The 18,282-nt window shown below is 38.4% G+C and overlaps 1 protein-coding gene across 1 annotated transcript in view; it reads right to left on the bottom strand.

Moving 5' to 3' along the window:
* Positions 1-18,282, bottom strand: part of ITFG1 (integrin alpha FG-GAP repeat containing 1) — a 311,563-nt gene that overhangs the window by 292,122 nt on the left and 1,159 nt on the right. The window contains exons 2-5 of the mRNA XM_047712521.1: positions 17,247-17,319; positions 11,435-11,580; positions 10,215-10,272; positions 1,917-1,991 (exon numbers count right to left, since the gene is read on the bottom strand). Of these exons, the coding sequence (XP_047568477.1) occupies positions 1,917-1,991; positions 10,215-10,272; positions 11,435-11,580; positions 17,247-17,319 (352 nt within the window). The remainder of the gene's footprint in view (positions 1-1,916; positions 1,992-10,214; positions 10,273-11,434; positions 11,581-17,246; positions 17,320-18,282) is intronic.

Here is an 18,282-nt window from a genome sequence, read left to right as displayed (position 1 = left end):
CCAAGTATTTCTTTGACTAAAGTGGAGATTATTGTGAAATAAAGCAGGCCTGAAGTCACCATCACGTTCTCAATCACATGTATGCCTTTATTTATTTATTTATTTTTAAGTTTTTATTTTTAAAGATTTATATATTTATTTGAGAAAGAGAGAGTGTGCACAGATGAGCGTGGCAGGGGGAAGGCCAGAGGGAGAGGCAGAGAGAGACTCTCAAGCCAAATTCTTGGTGAGCACGGAGCCAGACCTCATGACCCTGAGATCATGACCTGAGCCAAAACCAAGAGTCAGAGGCTCAGCTGACTGAGGGACGAGGTGCCCCGAGTTTTTATTAATTTAAGTAATCTCTACACCTAACCTGGGGGCTTGAACTAATGATCCCAAGATCAAGAGTTGCATGCTCTTCCAAATGAGACAGCCAGCGCCCTCCCCCACCATGTATGCCATTAAAGAGAGGAAACAAAAAGACAGTTTCCTGAATAGTCCCAACTCAAAGCAAACAAGCAGGACTGGCAGTGGCAGGAGTGACCTGTGCCTTCCTCCAATCCCACCCACACTCAGTTCTGCCTAGGCAGGGCCACAAGGGCAAAGCAAGATCTCCAACCAATTGGTCTCAAATGCAGGTCTCTATTTCAGATATTTTTCAAATACTGGGGAGAAAAACTATGTTTGTCATTCAAGATTCACAGTAAGTCCCTCAAAGATCACTACCACTAGCATTAAAATACCCATATTCCTTATTGAAAACCCTCAGAAAAAGTGACAGGAAATGTGACAGTTTCTTCTCATAATACCTTAAATTTTGACAATTTACTCATCTATGGGCTGTGAATCACATTTCAAAAGGTAAATATAAAAATATATGACTTTTCCAAAACACAGGAAAGAAATTCATTAGATTTTCAAACACCTGGGGAAGACAGATTATTAATAAAGGTAATTCACTGCACTTGCTGGAAAGTCAAACAAGTAAATGCATTCTGTACGTTTTTTTTCCCCAAAGATTTATTATTTGAGAGAGAGCAAGAGAGAAAGAGAGCTCGCATGGATGCACACATGTGTGTGCAAATGGGGGGAGGAGCAGAGGGAGACTCTTCAGCAGACTCACCACTGATGGTGGAGCCTGATGTGGGTCTCTATCCCAGTACTCATGAGATCATGACCTAAGCTGAAATCAAGAGTCGGACACTTAATTGACTGAACCACCCAGGTGCCCCATGTTCTGTATTTCTGAACTAAATTTCTGTCTTATCAGACAAAGAAAAAATTAACCAAGCTAAAGGCATCTCATGAAAAGTAACTTGCTATAAAAGTTAGGAGGCCAGTTCTATTTAAGTGTAGAGGAATTATATCTTTGAATTCCAAGATTCCAAAGTTTTTTTGAAAGAGTGGCACGCATGAGTAGTAAGAGACTCCTAGCACACATATTTGTCAAAGATAAAGAACACAAAGTTTCCAGAGTGCAGAGAAGGAGTGTTTACATTCTCAGGCAAATATTGATTGCTCATTGAACAAATAAAATGGAGAAGGAACAGGCTTATCAGTAAAAGTCTCCGAGCAAACATGACTAAGGTAGAGAATTCAATCAAGACTGCAGGCATCTTTTTAATTAAAGTTTTCTTAAAAAACATCTAATGAACCAATATTCAAGTGGGGAACTGTAAGTTTATATCTTTAATTTCCAAGAAGATAAATGGATTAAGCCAGTTCCACCTAGAGAGCAGTTGCAGAACAAATCCCAAACTGTTTAAGAAAGCCTATTTGATGACCAAATGCCCTTTTAAAAGTCTTTAGGAGCAAGGATTTCCAGTAAGGTGAGTTTTCTCCTAATGGTTAATGCAATCAGTTCACATAGGCACACAGATCCCGTAGCAGCAATAAGTACAATTAATGACATGGTTATAATCATATTTACTCACCCTCCCAATAGTATCTGTGGCTGACTGGATTCATTTGTAATACCAAATACATCAGGAATTAAATCACCATTGAAGCTGAAAAGAAAACATTAAAAACATTAAGCAGCTCTTTCATAAAATTCTCATGTTCTAGCTTTAAAAGGAAAATAACCTTTGGGAGGTGTGGTTGACATCGCAATGCTCACCAGTTTCTGCTGTAGTCAATAAAATGTTAGCAGAAGCGTAAGACGTGTTAATTCTAGGCAAAAGCGTTTATTATTTATTACTGGACCATCCAGCCTGCTTTCAGCTTGCAGTGGCAATGAGAAGACCATGTGTTTCATGTGGTCTGGCCCCAAAGATGATGGGGCCTCTGGCACCTGACTGATGGCACAGAGTTGAGCCTACTACAGACCCACACTGGACAGGCAGTGTAAGCAAGAAATGAACTTTTGTTGTGAAATTTTAGGGCTGTCTATAGTTTCTGCATAACTTCGCCTATCCCTGAGTGGTAAGAAGACAACACGTATTTCAGACCCAACCAATGTAGTTAGACAGGCTTAGGAGAAAAAGCCCACAAAAGTAATCCCCTGCTGGTTTAAACATTCATACTGTTCATTAAGTACTGCAACAAGAATGAAAAAATACACAACTATGAAAGCTATCAAGCCGAGGGCCTTTAAGATGATCAATCCATGGATTTATAGATCAGACTTCAAATGGCCACTGACCTACTGATATATGATTACTATTTTAATAACTGAATGAAAGGCAGCAATGGAAACAAGAAAGTGGCTGTATACCGCTTTAGCTCCCCAAATGATCTCTGTATCATTACCAAAAGCCCTGACAGGAATTTGGATTACACTTAATCTAGTATATGTATGTATTTGAGAAATAAATGATAACACTAAAGAAGAGCTTTAAAAAAAGGTAAGTGTCGGGAGTCAAGATGGTGGAGAAGTAGCAGGCTGAGACTACTTCAGGTAGCGGGAGATCAGCTAAATAGCTTATCTAAAGATTGCAAACACCTACAAATCCAACGGGAGATTGAAGAGAAGAAGAACAGCAATTCTAGAAACAGAAAATCAACCACTATCTGAAAGGTAGGACTGGTGGAGAAGTGAATCCAAAGCGACGGGAAGATAGATGGCGGGGGGAGGGGCCGGCTCCCGGCCAGCAGCGGAGCAGCGGAGCACAAAATCAGGACTTTTAAAAGTCTGTTCCGCTGAGGGACATCACTCCAGAGGTAACCGGAGTGAAGCCCAGGTGGGGTCAGCGCGGCCTCAGGTCCCACAGGGTCACAGAAGGATCGGGGGTGTCTGAGTGTCGCAGAGCTTACCGGTATTAGAACGGGGAAGCCGGCTACAGAGACAGAGCCGAGGAGTGACTCTCAGCTTGGGGTTACCTTGAGCCGGTCGCAGGCACGGTCAGCTCGGAGCGTGGCCGGAGGCCAGGGTGACGGGAGTCATTGGGCGCTGTTCTCTGAGGGCGCACTGAGGAGTGGGGCCCCGGGCTCTCGGCTCCTCCGGGCCGGAGACCGGGAGGCCTCCATCTTCATTCCAGTCTTCCAGAACTCTACGGAAAGCGCTCAGGGAACAAAAGCTCCCGAAAGCAAACCCAGCAAACCCGAGCAGATTACTCAGCGTGGCCCGGGTAAGGGCGGTGCAACTCCGCCTGGGGCAAAGACGCTTGAGAATCACTACAACAGGCCCCTCCCCCAGAAGATCAACGAGAAACCCTGCCAGGACCCAGTTCACCTACCAAGGAGTGCAGTTTCAATACCAAGGAGAGCGGTAGAATTCCAGAGGAGAAGAAAGCAAAGCACGGAACTCATGGCTTTCTCCCCATGATTCTTTAGCCTTGCAGTTAATTTAATTTTTTTTTCTTTTTCAATTTTTTTTCTCTTCTTCTGCTAAATTTTTTTAACTTTTACTGTTTTCTTTTTAACGTTTTTTAAATACTTTATCTAATATATATATATATATATTTTTTCCTTTTTATATTTTTTATCGGCTTTCTTTTTTTAATAGTTTCTTTTTTTTTTTTTTTTCTTAACCCCTTTTTGTCCCCTTTCTCCCCCCTCACGATTTGGGATCTCTTCTGATTTGGCTAAAGCATATTTTCCTGGGGTTGTTGCCACACTTTTAGTATTTTACTTGCTCCTTCATATACTCTTATCTGGACAAAATGACAGGGCGGAAAAATTCACAACAAAAAAAAGAACAAGAAGCAGTACCAAAGGCTAGGGACCTAATCAATACAGACATTGGTAATATCAGATATAGAGTTTAGAATGATGATTCTCAAGGTTCTAGCCGGGCTTGAAAAAGGCATGGAAGATATTAAAGCAACCCTCTCGGGAGATATAAAAGCCCTTTCTGGAGAAATAAAAGAACTAAAATCGAACCAAGTTGAAATAAAAAAAGCTATTAATGAGGTGCAATAAAAAATGGAGGCTCTCACTGCTAGGATAAATGAGGCAGAAGAAAGAATTAGCGATATAGAAGACCAAATGAGGGGCGCCTGGGTGGCTCAGTGGGTTAAGCCGCTGCCTTCGGCTCAGGTCATGATCTCGGGGTCCTGGGATCGAGTCCCGCATCGGGCTCTCTGCTCAGCAGGGAGCCTGCTTCCCTCTCTCTCTCTCTCTGCCTGCCTCTCCGTCTACTTGTGATCTCTCTCTGTCAAATAAATAAATAAAATCTTTAAAAAAAAAAAAAAAGAAGAAGAAGACCAAATGACAGAGAATAAAGAAGCTGAGCAAAAGAGGGACAAACAGCTACTGGACCACGAGGGGAGAATTCGAGAGATAAGTGACACCATAAGACAAAACAACATTAGAATAATTGGGATTCCGGAAGAAGAGGAAACAGAGAGGGGAGCAGAAGGTATGTTGGAGAGAATTATTGGAGAGAATTTCCCCAATATGGCAAAGGGAACAAGCATCAAAATCCAGGAGGTTCAGAGAACCCCCCTCAAAATCAATAAGAATAGGTCCACACCCCGTCACCTAATAGTAAAATTTACAAGTCTTAGTGACAAAGAAAAGATCCTGAAAGCAGCCCGGGAAAAGAAGTCTGTAACGTACAATGGTAAAAATATTAGATTGGCAGCAGACTTATCCACAGAGACCTGGCAGGCCAGAAAGAGCTGGCATGATATATTCAGAGTACTAAATGAGAAAAACATGCAGCCAAGAATACTATATCCAGCTAGGCTATCATTGAAAATAGAAGGAGAGATTAAAAGCTTCCAGGACAAACAAAAACTGAAAGAATTTGCAAATACCAAACCAGCTCTACAGGAAATATTGAAAGGGGTCCTCTAAGCAAAGAGAGACCCTCAAAGTAGTAGATCAGAAACAGAGACAATATACAATAACAGTCACCTTACAGGCAATACGATGGCACTAAATTCATATCTCTCAATACTTACCCTGAATGTGAATGGGCTAAATGCCCTAATCAAAAGACACAGGGTATCAGAATGGATAAAAAAAACAAAACCCATCTATATGTTGCCTACAAGAAACTCATCTTAAACCCGAAGACACCTCCAGGTTTAAAGTGAGGGGGTGGAAAAGAATTTACCATGCTAATGGACATCAGAAGAAAGCAGGAGTGGCAATCCTTATATCAGATCAATTAGATTTTAAGCCAAAGACTATAATAAGAGATGAGGAAGGACACTATATCATACTCAAAGGAACTGTCCAACAAGAAGATCTAACAATTTTAAATATCTATGCCCCTAATGTGGGAGCAGCCAACTATATAAACCAATTAATAACAAAATCAAAGAAACACATCGACAAGAATACAATAATAGTAGCGGATTTTAACACTCCCCTCACTGAAATGGACAGATCATCCAAGCAAAAGATCAACAAGGAAATCAAGGCCTTAAATGACACACTGGACCAGATGGACACCACAGATATATTCAGAACATTTCATCCCAAAGCAACAGAATACACATTCTTCTCTAGTGCACATGGAACATTCTCCAGAATAGATCACATTCTTGGTCCTAAATCAAGTCTCAACCGGTATCAAAAGATTGGGATCATTCCCTGCATATTTTCAGACCACAATGCTCTAAAGCTAGAACTCAATAACAAGAGGAAATTTGGAAAGAACCCAAATACATGGAGACTAAACAGCATCCTTCTAAAGAATGAATGGGTCAACCAGGAAATTAAAGAATTGAAAAAATTTATGGAAACAAATGATAATGAAAACACAACGGTTCAGAATCTGTGGGACACAACAAAGGCAGTCCTGAGAGGAAAATATATAGCGGTACAAGCCTTTCTCAAGAAACAAGAAAGGTCTCAGGTACACAACCTAACCCTACACCTAAAGGAGCTGGAGAAAGAACAAGAAAGAAACCCTAAACCCAGCAGGAGAAGAGAAATCATAAAGATCAGAGCAGAAATCAATGAAATAGAAACCAAAAAAACAATAGAACAAATCAACGAAACTAGGAGCTGGTTCTTTGAAAGAATTAATAAGATTGATAAACCCCTGGCCAGACTTATCAAAAAGAAAAGAGAAAGGACCCAAATCAATAAAATCATGAATGAAAGAGGAGAGATCACAACGAACACCAAAGAAATACAGACAATTATAAGAACATACTATGAGCAACTCTACGCCAACAAATTTGACAATCTGGAAGAAATGGATGCATTCCTAGAGACATATAAACTACCACAACTGAACCAGGAAGAAATAGAAAGCCTGAACAGACCCATAACCAGTAAGGAGATTGAAACAGTCATCAAAAATCTCCAAACAAACAAAAGCCCAGGGCCAGACGGCTTCCCGGGGGAATTCTACCAAACATTTAAAGAAGAACTAATTCCTATTCTCCTGAAACTGTTCCAAAAAATAGAAATAGAAGGAAAACTTCCAAACTCATTTTATGAGGCCAGTATCACCCTGATCCCAAAACCAGACAAGGATCCCATCAAAAAAGAGAACTACAGACCAATATCCTTGATGAACACAGATGCAAAAATTCTCACCAAAATACTAGCCAATAGGATTCAACAGTACATTAAAAGGATTATTCACCACGACCAAGTGGGATTTATTCCAGGGCTGCAAGGCTGGTTCAACATCCGCAAATCAATCAATGTGATACAACACATTAATAAAAGAAAGAACAAGAATCATATGATAATCTCCATAGATGCTGAAAAAGCATTTGACAAAGTACAGCATCCCTTCCTGATCAAAACTCTTCAAAGTGTAGGGATAGACGGCACATACCTCAATATTATCAAAGCCATCTATGAAAAACCCACCGCAAATATCATTCTCAATGGAGAAAAACTGAAAGCTTTTCCGCTAAGGTCAGGAACACGGCAGGGATGTCCGTTATCACCACTGCTATTCAACATAGTACTAGAAGTCCTAGCCTCAGCAATCAGACAACAAAAGGAAATTAAAGGCATCCAAATCGGCAAAGAAGAAGTCAAACTATCACTCTTTGCAGATGATATGATACTATATTTGGAAAACCCAAAAGACTCCACTCCAAAACTGCTAGAACTTATACAGGAATTCAGTCAAGTGTCAGGATATAAAATCAATGCACAGAAATCAGTTGCATTTCTCTACACCAACAACAAGACAGAAGAAAGAGAAATTAAGGAGTCCATCCCATTTACAATTGCACCCAAAACTATAAGATATCTAGGAATAAACCTAACCAAAGAGACTAAGAATCTATACTCAGAAAACTATAAAGTACACATGAAAGAAATTGAGGAAGACACAAAGAAATGGAAAAATGTTCCATGCTCCTGGATTGGAAGAATAAATATTGTGAAAATGTCTATGCTACCTAAAGCAATCTACACATTTAATGCAATTCCTATCAAAGTACCATCCATTTTTTTCAAAGAAATGGAACAAAGAATCCTAAAATTTATATGGAACCAGAAAAGACCTCGAATAGCCAAAGGAATATTGAAAAAGAAAGCCAAAGTTGGTGGCATCACAATTCCGGACTTCAAGCTCTATTACAAAGCTGTCATCATCAAGACAGCATGGTACTGGCACAAAAACAGACACATAGATCAATGGAACAGAATAGAGAGCCCAGAAATGGACCCTCAACTCTATGGTCAACTCATCTTCGACAAAGCAGGAAAGAATGTCCAATGGAAAAAAGACAGCCTCTTCAATAAATGGTGTTGGGAAAATTGGACAGCCACATGCAGAAAAATGAAATTGGATCATTTCCTTACACCACACACAAATATAGACTCAAAATGGATGAAGGACCTCAATGTGAGAAAGGAATCCATTAAAATCCTTGAGGAGAACACAGGCAGCAACCTCTTCGACGTCAGCCGCAGCAACATCTTCCTAGGAACATCACCAAAGGCAAGGGAAGCAAGGGCAAAAATGAACTATTGGGATTCTATCAAGATCAAAAGCTTTTGCACAGCAAAGGAAACAGTGAACAAAACCAAAAGACAACTGACAGAATGGGAGAAGATATTTGCAAATGACATATCAGATAAAGGGGTAGTGTCCAAAATCTATAAAGAACTTACCAAACTCAACACCCAAAGAACAAATAATCCAATCAAGAAATGGGCAGAGGGGGGCGCCTGGGTGGCTCAGTGGGTTAAGCTGCTGCCTTCGGCTCAGGTCATGATCTCAGGGTCCTGGGATCGAGTCCCGCATCGGGCTCTCTGCTCAGTGAGAAGCCTGCTTCCCTCTCTCTCTCTCTGCCTGCCTCTCCATCTACTTGTGATCTCTCTCTGTCAAATAAATAAATAAAATCTTTAAAAAAAAAAAAAAAAGAAGAAATGGGCAGAGTACATGAACAGACATTTCTGCAAAGAAAACATCCAGATGGCCAACAGACACGTGAAAAAGTGCTCCATATCACTCGGCATCAGGGAAATACAAATCAAAACCACCCTGAGATATCACCTCACACCAGTCAGAATGGCTAAAATTAACAAGTCAGGAAATGACAGATGCTGGCGAGGATGCGGAGAAAGGGGAACCCTCCTACACTGTTGGTGGGAATGCAAGCTGGTGCAACCACTCTGGAAAACAGCATAGAGGTTCCTCAAAATGTTGAAAATAGAACTACCCTATGACCCTGCAATTGCACTGCTGGGTATTTACCCTAAAGATATAAACGTAGTGATCCGAAGGGGCACGTGCACCCGAATGTTTATAGCAGCAATGTCTACAATAGCCAAACTATGGAAAGAACCTAGATGTCCATCAACAGACGAATGGATAAAGAAGAGGTGGTATATATACACAATGGAATACTATGCAGCCATCAAAAGAAATGAAATCTTGCCATTTGCGACGACGTGGATGGAACTAGAGGGTATCATGCTTAGCGAAATAAGTCAATCGGAGAAAGACCACTATCATATGATCTCCCTGATATGAGGGAGAGGAGATGCAACATGGGGGCTTAAGGGGGTAGGAGAAGAGTAAATGAAACAAGATGGGATTGGGAGGAAGACAAACCATAAGTGACTCTTAATCTCACAAAACAAACTGAGGGTTGATGCGGGGAGGGGGGTTGGGAGAGGGAGGTGGGGTTATGGATATTGGGGAGGGTATGTGCTATGGTGAGTGCTGTGAAGTGTGTAAACCTGGCGATTCGCAGTCCTGTACCCCTGGGGATAAAAATATATGTTTATAAAAAATAAAATTTAAAAAAAAAAAAAAAGGTAAGTGTCTCCTTAATATAGACATTTTTCTAAATTTCTGGCGAAAAGCCCATACCATTCATATTTGTCAATCAAGTGCTACCCTGAAATAGTTACCTTAATTCTTTGAGTAATGACATGGCTACAGTCAACATAGATCCATAATGGATGCATTGAAAGCTACTGAAACAAAAAGACAAATTTCTTCCTCTTTCTAAAATACTGAATTTCTTTTTTTTAAAAAAGGATATTTATTTATTTGACAGACAGAGATAACAAGTAAGCAGAGAGGCAGGCAGAGAAAGAGAGTGGGGGAAAGCCGGCTCCCTGCTGAGCAGAGAACCCGATCCGGGCTTGATCCCAGGACTCTGGGATCATGACCTGAGCTGAAGGCAGAAGCTTTAACCCACAGAGCCATCCAAGCGTCCCTTGAATTTCATTTTTTTTCTTTTCTCCATCATGGCAAGTAAATATCATACAGTCAAGAGTGTAAGACTATCAGTTTCAAAGGGGGAGTAAATTTAGTGTCAATGCTACTTTGCAAAGTGGTCTCTTATGTGAGAAATTTTATGTTTTTAAATTTAAAATCATTCAAAGGGAAGCAAGCACATACTTACTCCATAATTAGTGGTTCATCTTGAAAAGTCCTATTGAGTACAGTCATATTATTAGGATCTGCGTAGAAAGAAAATATATAAATTGGCAGGTACTTTATATTATATTTGATATCTACACTTGGGGTAAAATATCTATTCTTTTCAAAATTCATCTACAATTAATTTCAACTACTACTATTAACAAGAAACTATAAATCTAACTTAAATGGACACCAAATTTGTAAAGACAAAATACTGGGGTTCATTCTATATTTAAGACCATCATTACAATAACTTTCTTTAGAGGCTTCAATCAAAACCTCTTAGGTGAGTCTTCTTTAAATACAATTTTGCACTGGAACAATTGACAATATGCACAAAACTACTTGACTCTAAAATGTCCAAGCTTACATACATGAAATGCTTCTTCATAGTGCTGTTTCTTTAGATATTTACTGACAATGAATTTGAAGTATTGAGACTACTACTTATCTTCTCAAATGTTACAGAAAACACAACTGTATCCCTTCCACACTGCCTTGAGAAGTCTGGCTCCATGAACAAAGTTACCTATTTAGGTATAACTAATTGGCTTTTCAGGTAAGTCTTGAAGGTTTTGGGGGAGACTCTCAAACTCCACTCCAACCTTTTTGTGTTTTCCTGTAATGGGGAGACCAGAAACCCAAACTAGCATTTCTCACATATCCCTGCATCTGAAATTCTGAATAAAATGTGAGCCTTGACAATCAGATACACTGAATTTTGGAAGGCAGTAGTTCCACTTCAGTGTTTGATCACTGCATTTGTGAGTATCAAGAGGCAGGGTGCAGAGCATCTATCTGGCTGGTGAGGGTCAGAGCAGACAGTGTCATTCTAGCAGCTGCTGTGCAACTGAAAGTGTTCTGATAGTAAAAAGCCTTCCTTGATGGCTCTGGGGATTGTTCCTGAAAGTTCAACCCAGGGTCTGTTCTTTAGCTATCCCAATGATTCTATAGGCCTTAAACCCTTTAATAAATCACTCTCTCCTAAGATAGCAAGAGTGGAATCTGTTTTCTAGAACTGATTTCAGATTAGCCCCTGACTGAAAAATAAAAATCAGAATTTTTTTACAGACTCTTAAGAAATTCATTACTGAACTGATTTCAGAACAGTATTTTGTTATATTTACCTAGGAATAATGGGCATATTTTTCCTTTAATATCCAGTGATAAACATTCAAAACTCTTAAAAAACAAATTCACCTAATGTTTGATTTTGTCCCCAGAAGATAACAGCTCCCAATTCACTGCTGGCATGATTTTTGGGAAGATATGTCAGAAGGACATCCATTTGTGAATCTCCATCATAATCCCCAGGGACTACACTCGTTATCAGTGCACTGTGATTCCTAAAAGAAACAAACATTTTAAGGTATTGAGTCAAGCTATAATGGAAAAGGACACCTTTATATTTGTACTACACATAGATACTTTCAATGTAAACTTTAAAATCACAGAACTGATTCTCATTTCATTCTTTTTAAATTTCTTATCATCCTTCATATATTTAGGCCTCTTTGATCTACAAAATAATTCAGGATGACTGCAGAGACAAATCTGAAATATTTCAAAAGAAAGCACAGTTTTATGTTCTTACACTAGCTAGTATAGTCCTTTTACTTTGTTCTTTTGCAAGGACACCAATGCATTTGGCTGGTTTATAAGAAATGGAGGCTCATAATCAACTGTTAAGGCAATAAGGGGTATCACTGTCATTTTATTGGTTAAAAGTTTATTATTTGTAAAATATTTAATTTTTTATTTTAATGCAGATGTGAAGATTAATCATTTTATTTTTGAAAAATATTCAAGATTCACAATGGTAAATAAGTTCTTTTTATCAAACCTGGCAATATGCTATCAAAACATACATGCCTAATTTTATATTTTAATAATGAAATAATTCTGAAATTATTTATATTAACCTTGAGAACTTAAAACATGTCTTCTTATAACATTTGAATGACCCAACCAAAAAACAAGCCTTAAACTCAATCTTTATTTAATTCCACTTAGAGCAAATAGCAAGATAGCAAGTTTTCCAATAGACTAGAGATAATTACTTTGTAAATGGCATCAAGAATCTAAAAATATATATAACAGATTTTATTTAGGGTGAAAATGAGAAAAATACTGAAAAGGTTAAGCAAGGTTAACAGGAGAGAAGAGAAACAATAGTATCATAATGCATCTACCTATTATGTCCCATACATTACATCAATGCTTAATAGCTATTAACTGAAAATTTTTATCACCTGAATTATCATTCTCATTGAACTGCCTAGAAAACTGAGGTCTGGAGCGATTAAAAAGCTAAAGCTAAAAGCTAAAACTGAACTAGCTAACTAGCTGATAATTAAACTGAATAGCTGAAATTCAAATTGTGTCAGCCTCTAAAACTAAACTTCATCCTGATAAAATCATTTTGGTAATGCTAGTTTCCTCAAATAATTCCAACAATACTTTAAGTTTTTCCATGAAAATACCTGGTTTTTAAAAACGATGCTATAGCAATCACCCATGCTATGATGTAGCAAAGTGTATCTAATTGTGGAGGTCTCTTCATCTGCATGTGCATACAGAAGCATACTCAGTAACACATACTGAACAAGGTGGGCATTAATACCTGTCTAAATATATTCATGATTTGAGGGCAAAAAGTACTCTAGAAGAGACAGGAATGTATGACAAAGGATTAGTTGGGAATTTAACCTAATCAGGTTATATGGCCACAAATGCACAGCTTCTTTATGGCTGTAAAAATAAGAAGTAGAACATTTAAAGATATGAGATTGACATATGTGTGTTTTGTTTTTTTTTTTGAAGATTTTATTTATTTATTTGAGAGAGAGAGAGAAAGTAAGAGAGAACATGAGAGGGGAGAAAGTCAGAGGGAGAAGCAGACTCCCTGTGGAGCTGGGAGCCCGATGTGGGACTAGATCCCAGAACTCCAGGATCATGACCTGAGCTGTAGGTAGTCGCCCAACCAAATGAGACACCCAGGCGCCCCGACATCTGCCCCGTTTTTCTTTTCTTCTTTCAAAGAAACGACTAAAATGATACTGAATAAAAGTTTTTTAAAAATATATAACCCTCAAAAACAAAGAGATCATAAAGGGAGATAGGGAGTGGAAGGAATGCTAACTGACTTATGAGCACAAGAAAACTATAAGCTAAAACGTTTTAAGAAAAAGGCTTAAGAATGAAAGTTTTTGCCCAGAAGAACAGCTGAGAAGCTCAGAATTTGCAGTCATCAGAAATTATGAAAGACAAGAGTGATGCAAGAGGCTGAAAACAGGTTTATCTGAAAGTCTGTATTGTGAGTGATGGCCCCTTGTCCCTCTCTCTCAATAAGACAAGAACCAAGCAGTTTATTAACCAGGGATTACAGATTTAACTTAAAGCAAAGGGTAAGGTTTGGGACTAAGCTAAAAACAGAATGTTAATAGTAAGTCTACAGAAGGAACAATCTGACCCTTGCCCCCAGCTCTATCCTATTCCTTGGATGCCAGGCATCCAGGAACATACCCACAGGGCAAGACAGGAGATAAGTCGCACCATGCAAAGTTTCCAATCAGCTTGTTAGTGCCATACTATTAAGTATGATATCTCCACTTTTTGAAGAAAACTATGAATATTCAAGAGAGCCAAAACAAATAGCAATAAGGAAATGGAAGAAAAGAGAAATAATAAGGGGAATAACGAATCTTCAAAACTGTACTTGAAGACATAAGGAAGTATGTCCATAAAACAAAAAAGGAACAGCATGCTAAGAGAAAAGAATAATAAGAGAACAAAGAAAACTTCTTGGAGATAAAAAATAAGACAGCTAACAAAAAATTCAATAGAAGGCTTCAAGTAAAACTGAGAAAACCTGTAGGGCGCCTGGGTGGCTCAGTGGGTTAAGCCGCTGCCTTCGGCTCAGGTCATGATCTCGGGGTCCTGGGATCGAGTCCCGCATCGGGCTCTCTGCTCGGCAGGGAGCCTGCTTCCCTCTCTCTCTCTCTGCCTGCCTCTCCGTCTACTTGTGATCTCTCTCTGTCAAATAAATAAATAAAAATCTTTAAAAAACTGAGAAAACCTCCTGGAAAGCAAACAAAATGAAATGACAAAAACACAGATAAAATAAAGGTATAAGGGTAGTCCAGTAACCAACTGATAAGAATTCCTGAAAGAGAATAAAAAAAATTACTAAAGAAATAAGAACATTTCAGAAAGTACCCAAGGTTAGAAACCTCCATTTTGAAGGGGCCCACCTAATACCCAGTATAACAAACGAAAAATAAACCAAGACACATCATCATGAAATATCAGAGCAAAAGGGATAAAGAAGAGACCCTAAATGCTTCCAAAAGTAAAAATAAAACAAGTCACATTAGAAGGATTAGGGAGAAAAAAAGCACTGTATTTTAAAATAGCACCCTGTGAAACTAGAAGACTATAGGCCAATCAAAGTATTAAAAGTAATAAAAAATTGGGGACTTGGAAGGACAAAGCATATACTGTTTCTTAGGAATTTCCTGAAGGATGCACTCCAGTGAAGTAAATGAAGACGTTAAGAATAAAATGGCACAGGATCCAAAAAAGAGGGATCCAACAAAGAATGACAAAGGGAAAATCCCCAAATACTAACCTTGCAGGAGGCTTAAAGAATGAATCCAGAGGGGGTAGAAGTGTAGAGGACTCAAAGGGGAAAACAAAAATGTACAATTGGTATTCAGCCAATACGATGGAACGTGTACCATGAAATTAAAGATAAGAACACAGAAAACTATGCAATTGAATTTTCAAAAATCAACCATTTACTTCAGGAGGAAAAACTCTGCATAAATGAAATAAAAAATGGTGGGTACTGAAGTGCACAGAAACTACATGGTCAAAATGTAAATGAAGTTTACTAATTTAACTAAAAATATGATATAATGAAACTGAGATGATGGGGATAATTTGAAGATGGCAAATCCTCATCTATGCTAACAAAAATCCAAGAGAAGATGATTAGTGAAGAAATTACAGTGTAAATGCTTATTTTAATATGGAAACAAACCTCAGAAAAATATCTGAAGGTTTTGTAAGTGGTTGCATCTGAGAGAAGAACATGGGAGTAGGAAAGAGCAAAGAGGAAAGGGAAGAGGAAAGGAAAGAGGAAAGGAGAGTTATTTTTCCTTTGAAAAATATTCTAAACAAAATAAAAACAATTTTCTAAATTTTAATAATATATAAGACAACACTGCATTAATCAAAGAAAATGAAACAAACTGCCATTTTTTTTTTAAGTTGGTAGAAGTTTAGTCCTTTGTAGTTCAAACATTTCTTTCCAAGAAAAATCACTTCCAAGCAGGTCATTTCTTGTATATAATATTTACCTACTGTTCCCTGCCCATGCCAAGCATGCTGACATTCATTACTAGGAAAATTTCTCAAGAAGGACAGTTCCTGTTTGTTCATTTAAAACTTTCAATGTTCTAATTCAAGGTCTTTTTTTTTTTTTTTTTAAGATTTTTTATTTATTTGACAGAGATCATAAGTAGGCAGAAAGGCTGATGGAGGAGCAGGGGGGGTGGAAATTAGGCTCCCTGCTGAGCAGAGAGACTGATGTGGGGCTTGGTCCCAGGACCCTGAGATCATGACCTGAGCAGAAGACAAGAGGCGTTAACCCACTGAGCCACCCAGGCACCCCAAGTTTTTTTTTTTTTTTAACAAATGTCTGAGTTTAAATATTGTAGAGTCTGAGCAATCATTAGCCCACAAAGGGACTTAAATATTTTTTAAACTGTTTCCTAAGTAATTTCTTATCTTTCTACAAACCAATTCACTCTGTAAATGGTTAACAAGTAAATCAACTTAAAATATCATTTTTTTCATCTTTCCTTTATTTTTTTTTTTTAAGATTTTATTTATTATTTGACAGAGAGAGACACAGCAAGATAGGGAACACAAGCAGGGGGAGTGGGAGAGGGAGAAGCAGGCTTCCGACTGAGCAGAGAGCCTGACCTGGGGCTTGATCCCAGGACTCTGCGATCATGACCTGAGCCAAAGGCAGAAGCTTAACAACTGAGCCACCCAGGCGCCCCTTCATCTTTCCTTTAAACAAGAACCTGTAATGATTCCCTACTTTTCATGGGATTCAGTTCAAACGCTTTGTGATAACCTTATCATAGGTTCCTAGTCCTCCCTGATCTCATCTTTTTGGTCCGTAACTCTCCAAAGTATATCATCCATTTCAGTTAAGTAAAACTTTCCATCTCCACTTCACAACATGCTTACTGTTATCTCTTGTTAATGCTGTGTCCTCAAACTTAAAAGCCTGCACCTAAATTATACTCAAGGTCACTGAAATCCTGTAACTTTCTAGAGGTTTCCACTTTAGTCTGCACTAACTCATTTTTTCTTCCATGAACCAGTCATCAATCAATTCTTGCTTCTTGATGTTTCAAAACTGTGCTGGCTCATTACTGATGATGATCACTGAGTTTCAGGCCATGTCAGTGATAAAAAATAAAAATAAGAACTATTATTTGAACAAATCTAAAATTCAGCTTGATTTAAATTCCTTCAAAATAAACCTTAAAAAACCCACCACTTACCAAGCAAAAAGAAATGAGCACAGAGATCACTGACCTTTTCCCAGTGCAAATAAAGGCCCCCTCCCACCCTCAACACATAGTTGACCTGATGAACCTGTGAATGAGCTGTTGTCATGTGCACACTCAGGATGAGGGACAATCTCCAACACATTCACGAAGGGGTATTAGATTGCAAGAGAATGAAGGATGTTTATGCAGGAACAAACCTAATTTACTCAAACATATTTATTTTTTTAAAAAGTAAGTAATTTTTAAACTTTGGTATACTCAATATTTTTCCTAACAAATCACTTGCTACCCATACCTCATAACTAGTGGTTTTGCGTCAACACAGTTGCGTAAAATTGATTCAAAGACAATTCAACTAGCTATTGCATATCAATCATTACAATGATTGTTTTTACAGGAAAATATACATTTGTACTTACTTCAAGGACACTTTTACTTTGGGCTTAAAATAGGGTGCATTCTGGTCTGCCAAAAAGATGATTAAATCATTTCCTAAAAGAAGTGAATATATATTAGAGAAATATTTCCAGGTAAAACCTCTTTAATCAGTGGTTACAAAAAGCTTTCTGGGTGCTGTTCTTAACAAAAAAACTTTTATTTTACTCCAATTCCTCTGCCCTCTCAAGGTGAGTCCTACTTGTCTGATGGAATGGGGATACCTAACAGTATATCACAAATTCAGTGTTAAAGTGGCACAGAAACAGGAAGGATGAACACAGAAAATGAAGCTGATCAGAACAAACTGAGGCCAATGGCTTCTGCCAGGAATCAGATCAGGTGACTTAAAAGAATATATAAAGAACACGCCTTTTACCCATAGTATATGTCAAGCCTTGTCTCCCCAAACCTACCAACATGACCTCTTATAAAGCTGTTGAGTTTATCACACAGATGCATTGCCCCAGGAAACAGGAACTCCTACTGTAGGTATCTAACTAGTAACAAGGACATGATTACATATTTAAGAAAAAGTTGAATCTTCTAAGGTCCTCCTCTTGTGGCTTCTATGGAACCATCACCCAAGTTGATGCACTGGAACTCCCTGGATGCATTCATGAGAACTCACTGGAACACACTTTTGAAAGTGCTTAATTAAACCCAAGTCAACTTTCTGAATTCAGTTTGGATGGAATAGCTACAGGTTTGGCAGTATGCACCCTTCTTGCAATAAATACATAGTCATACAAAGATAGGAAAATTATCCACAGTCCACAAGAGACTTTGGTATATTTGTAAGAGCCACAAAAAACCTGGACCAAGATCCTGTTAAGCTCTGTATAAACCTGCTTCACCTCCTTCCTTCATGGCCTTGATCTACCCAGTTCTGTGGGTACTCAAAATGTTAAGACCCTTCGATATCCATTGTCAGCATCAAGATTTATAATAAAGTTTGTTTAGTGATGATTAAAGCAAAGAACTCCTAAGAACCTCAAGTTGACAAGGAAAGCAGAGATT

The sequence above is a fragment of the Lutra lutra genome, chromosome 17 (genome assembly GCF_902655055.1).
Source record: "Lutra lutra chromosome 17, mLutLut1.2, whole genome shotgun sequence".
Taxonomy (NCBI): Eukaryota; Metazoa; Chordata; class Mammalia; order Carnivora; family Mustelidae; genus Lutra; species Lutra lutra.
This window is presented reverse-complemented; position numbering and strand designations above follow the sequence as displayed.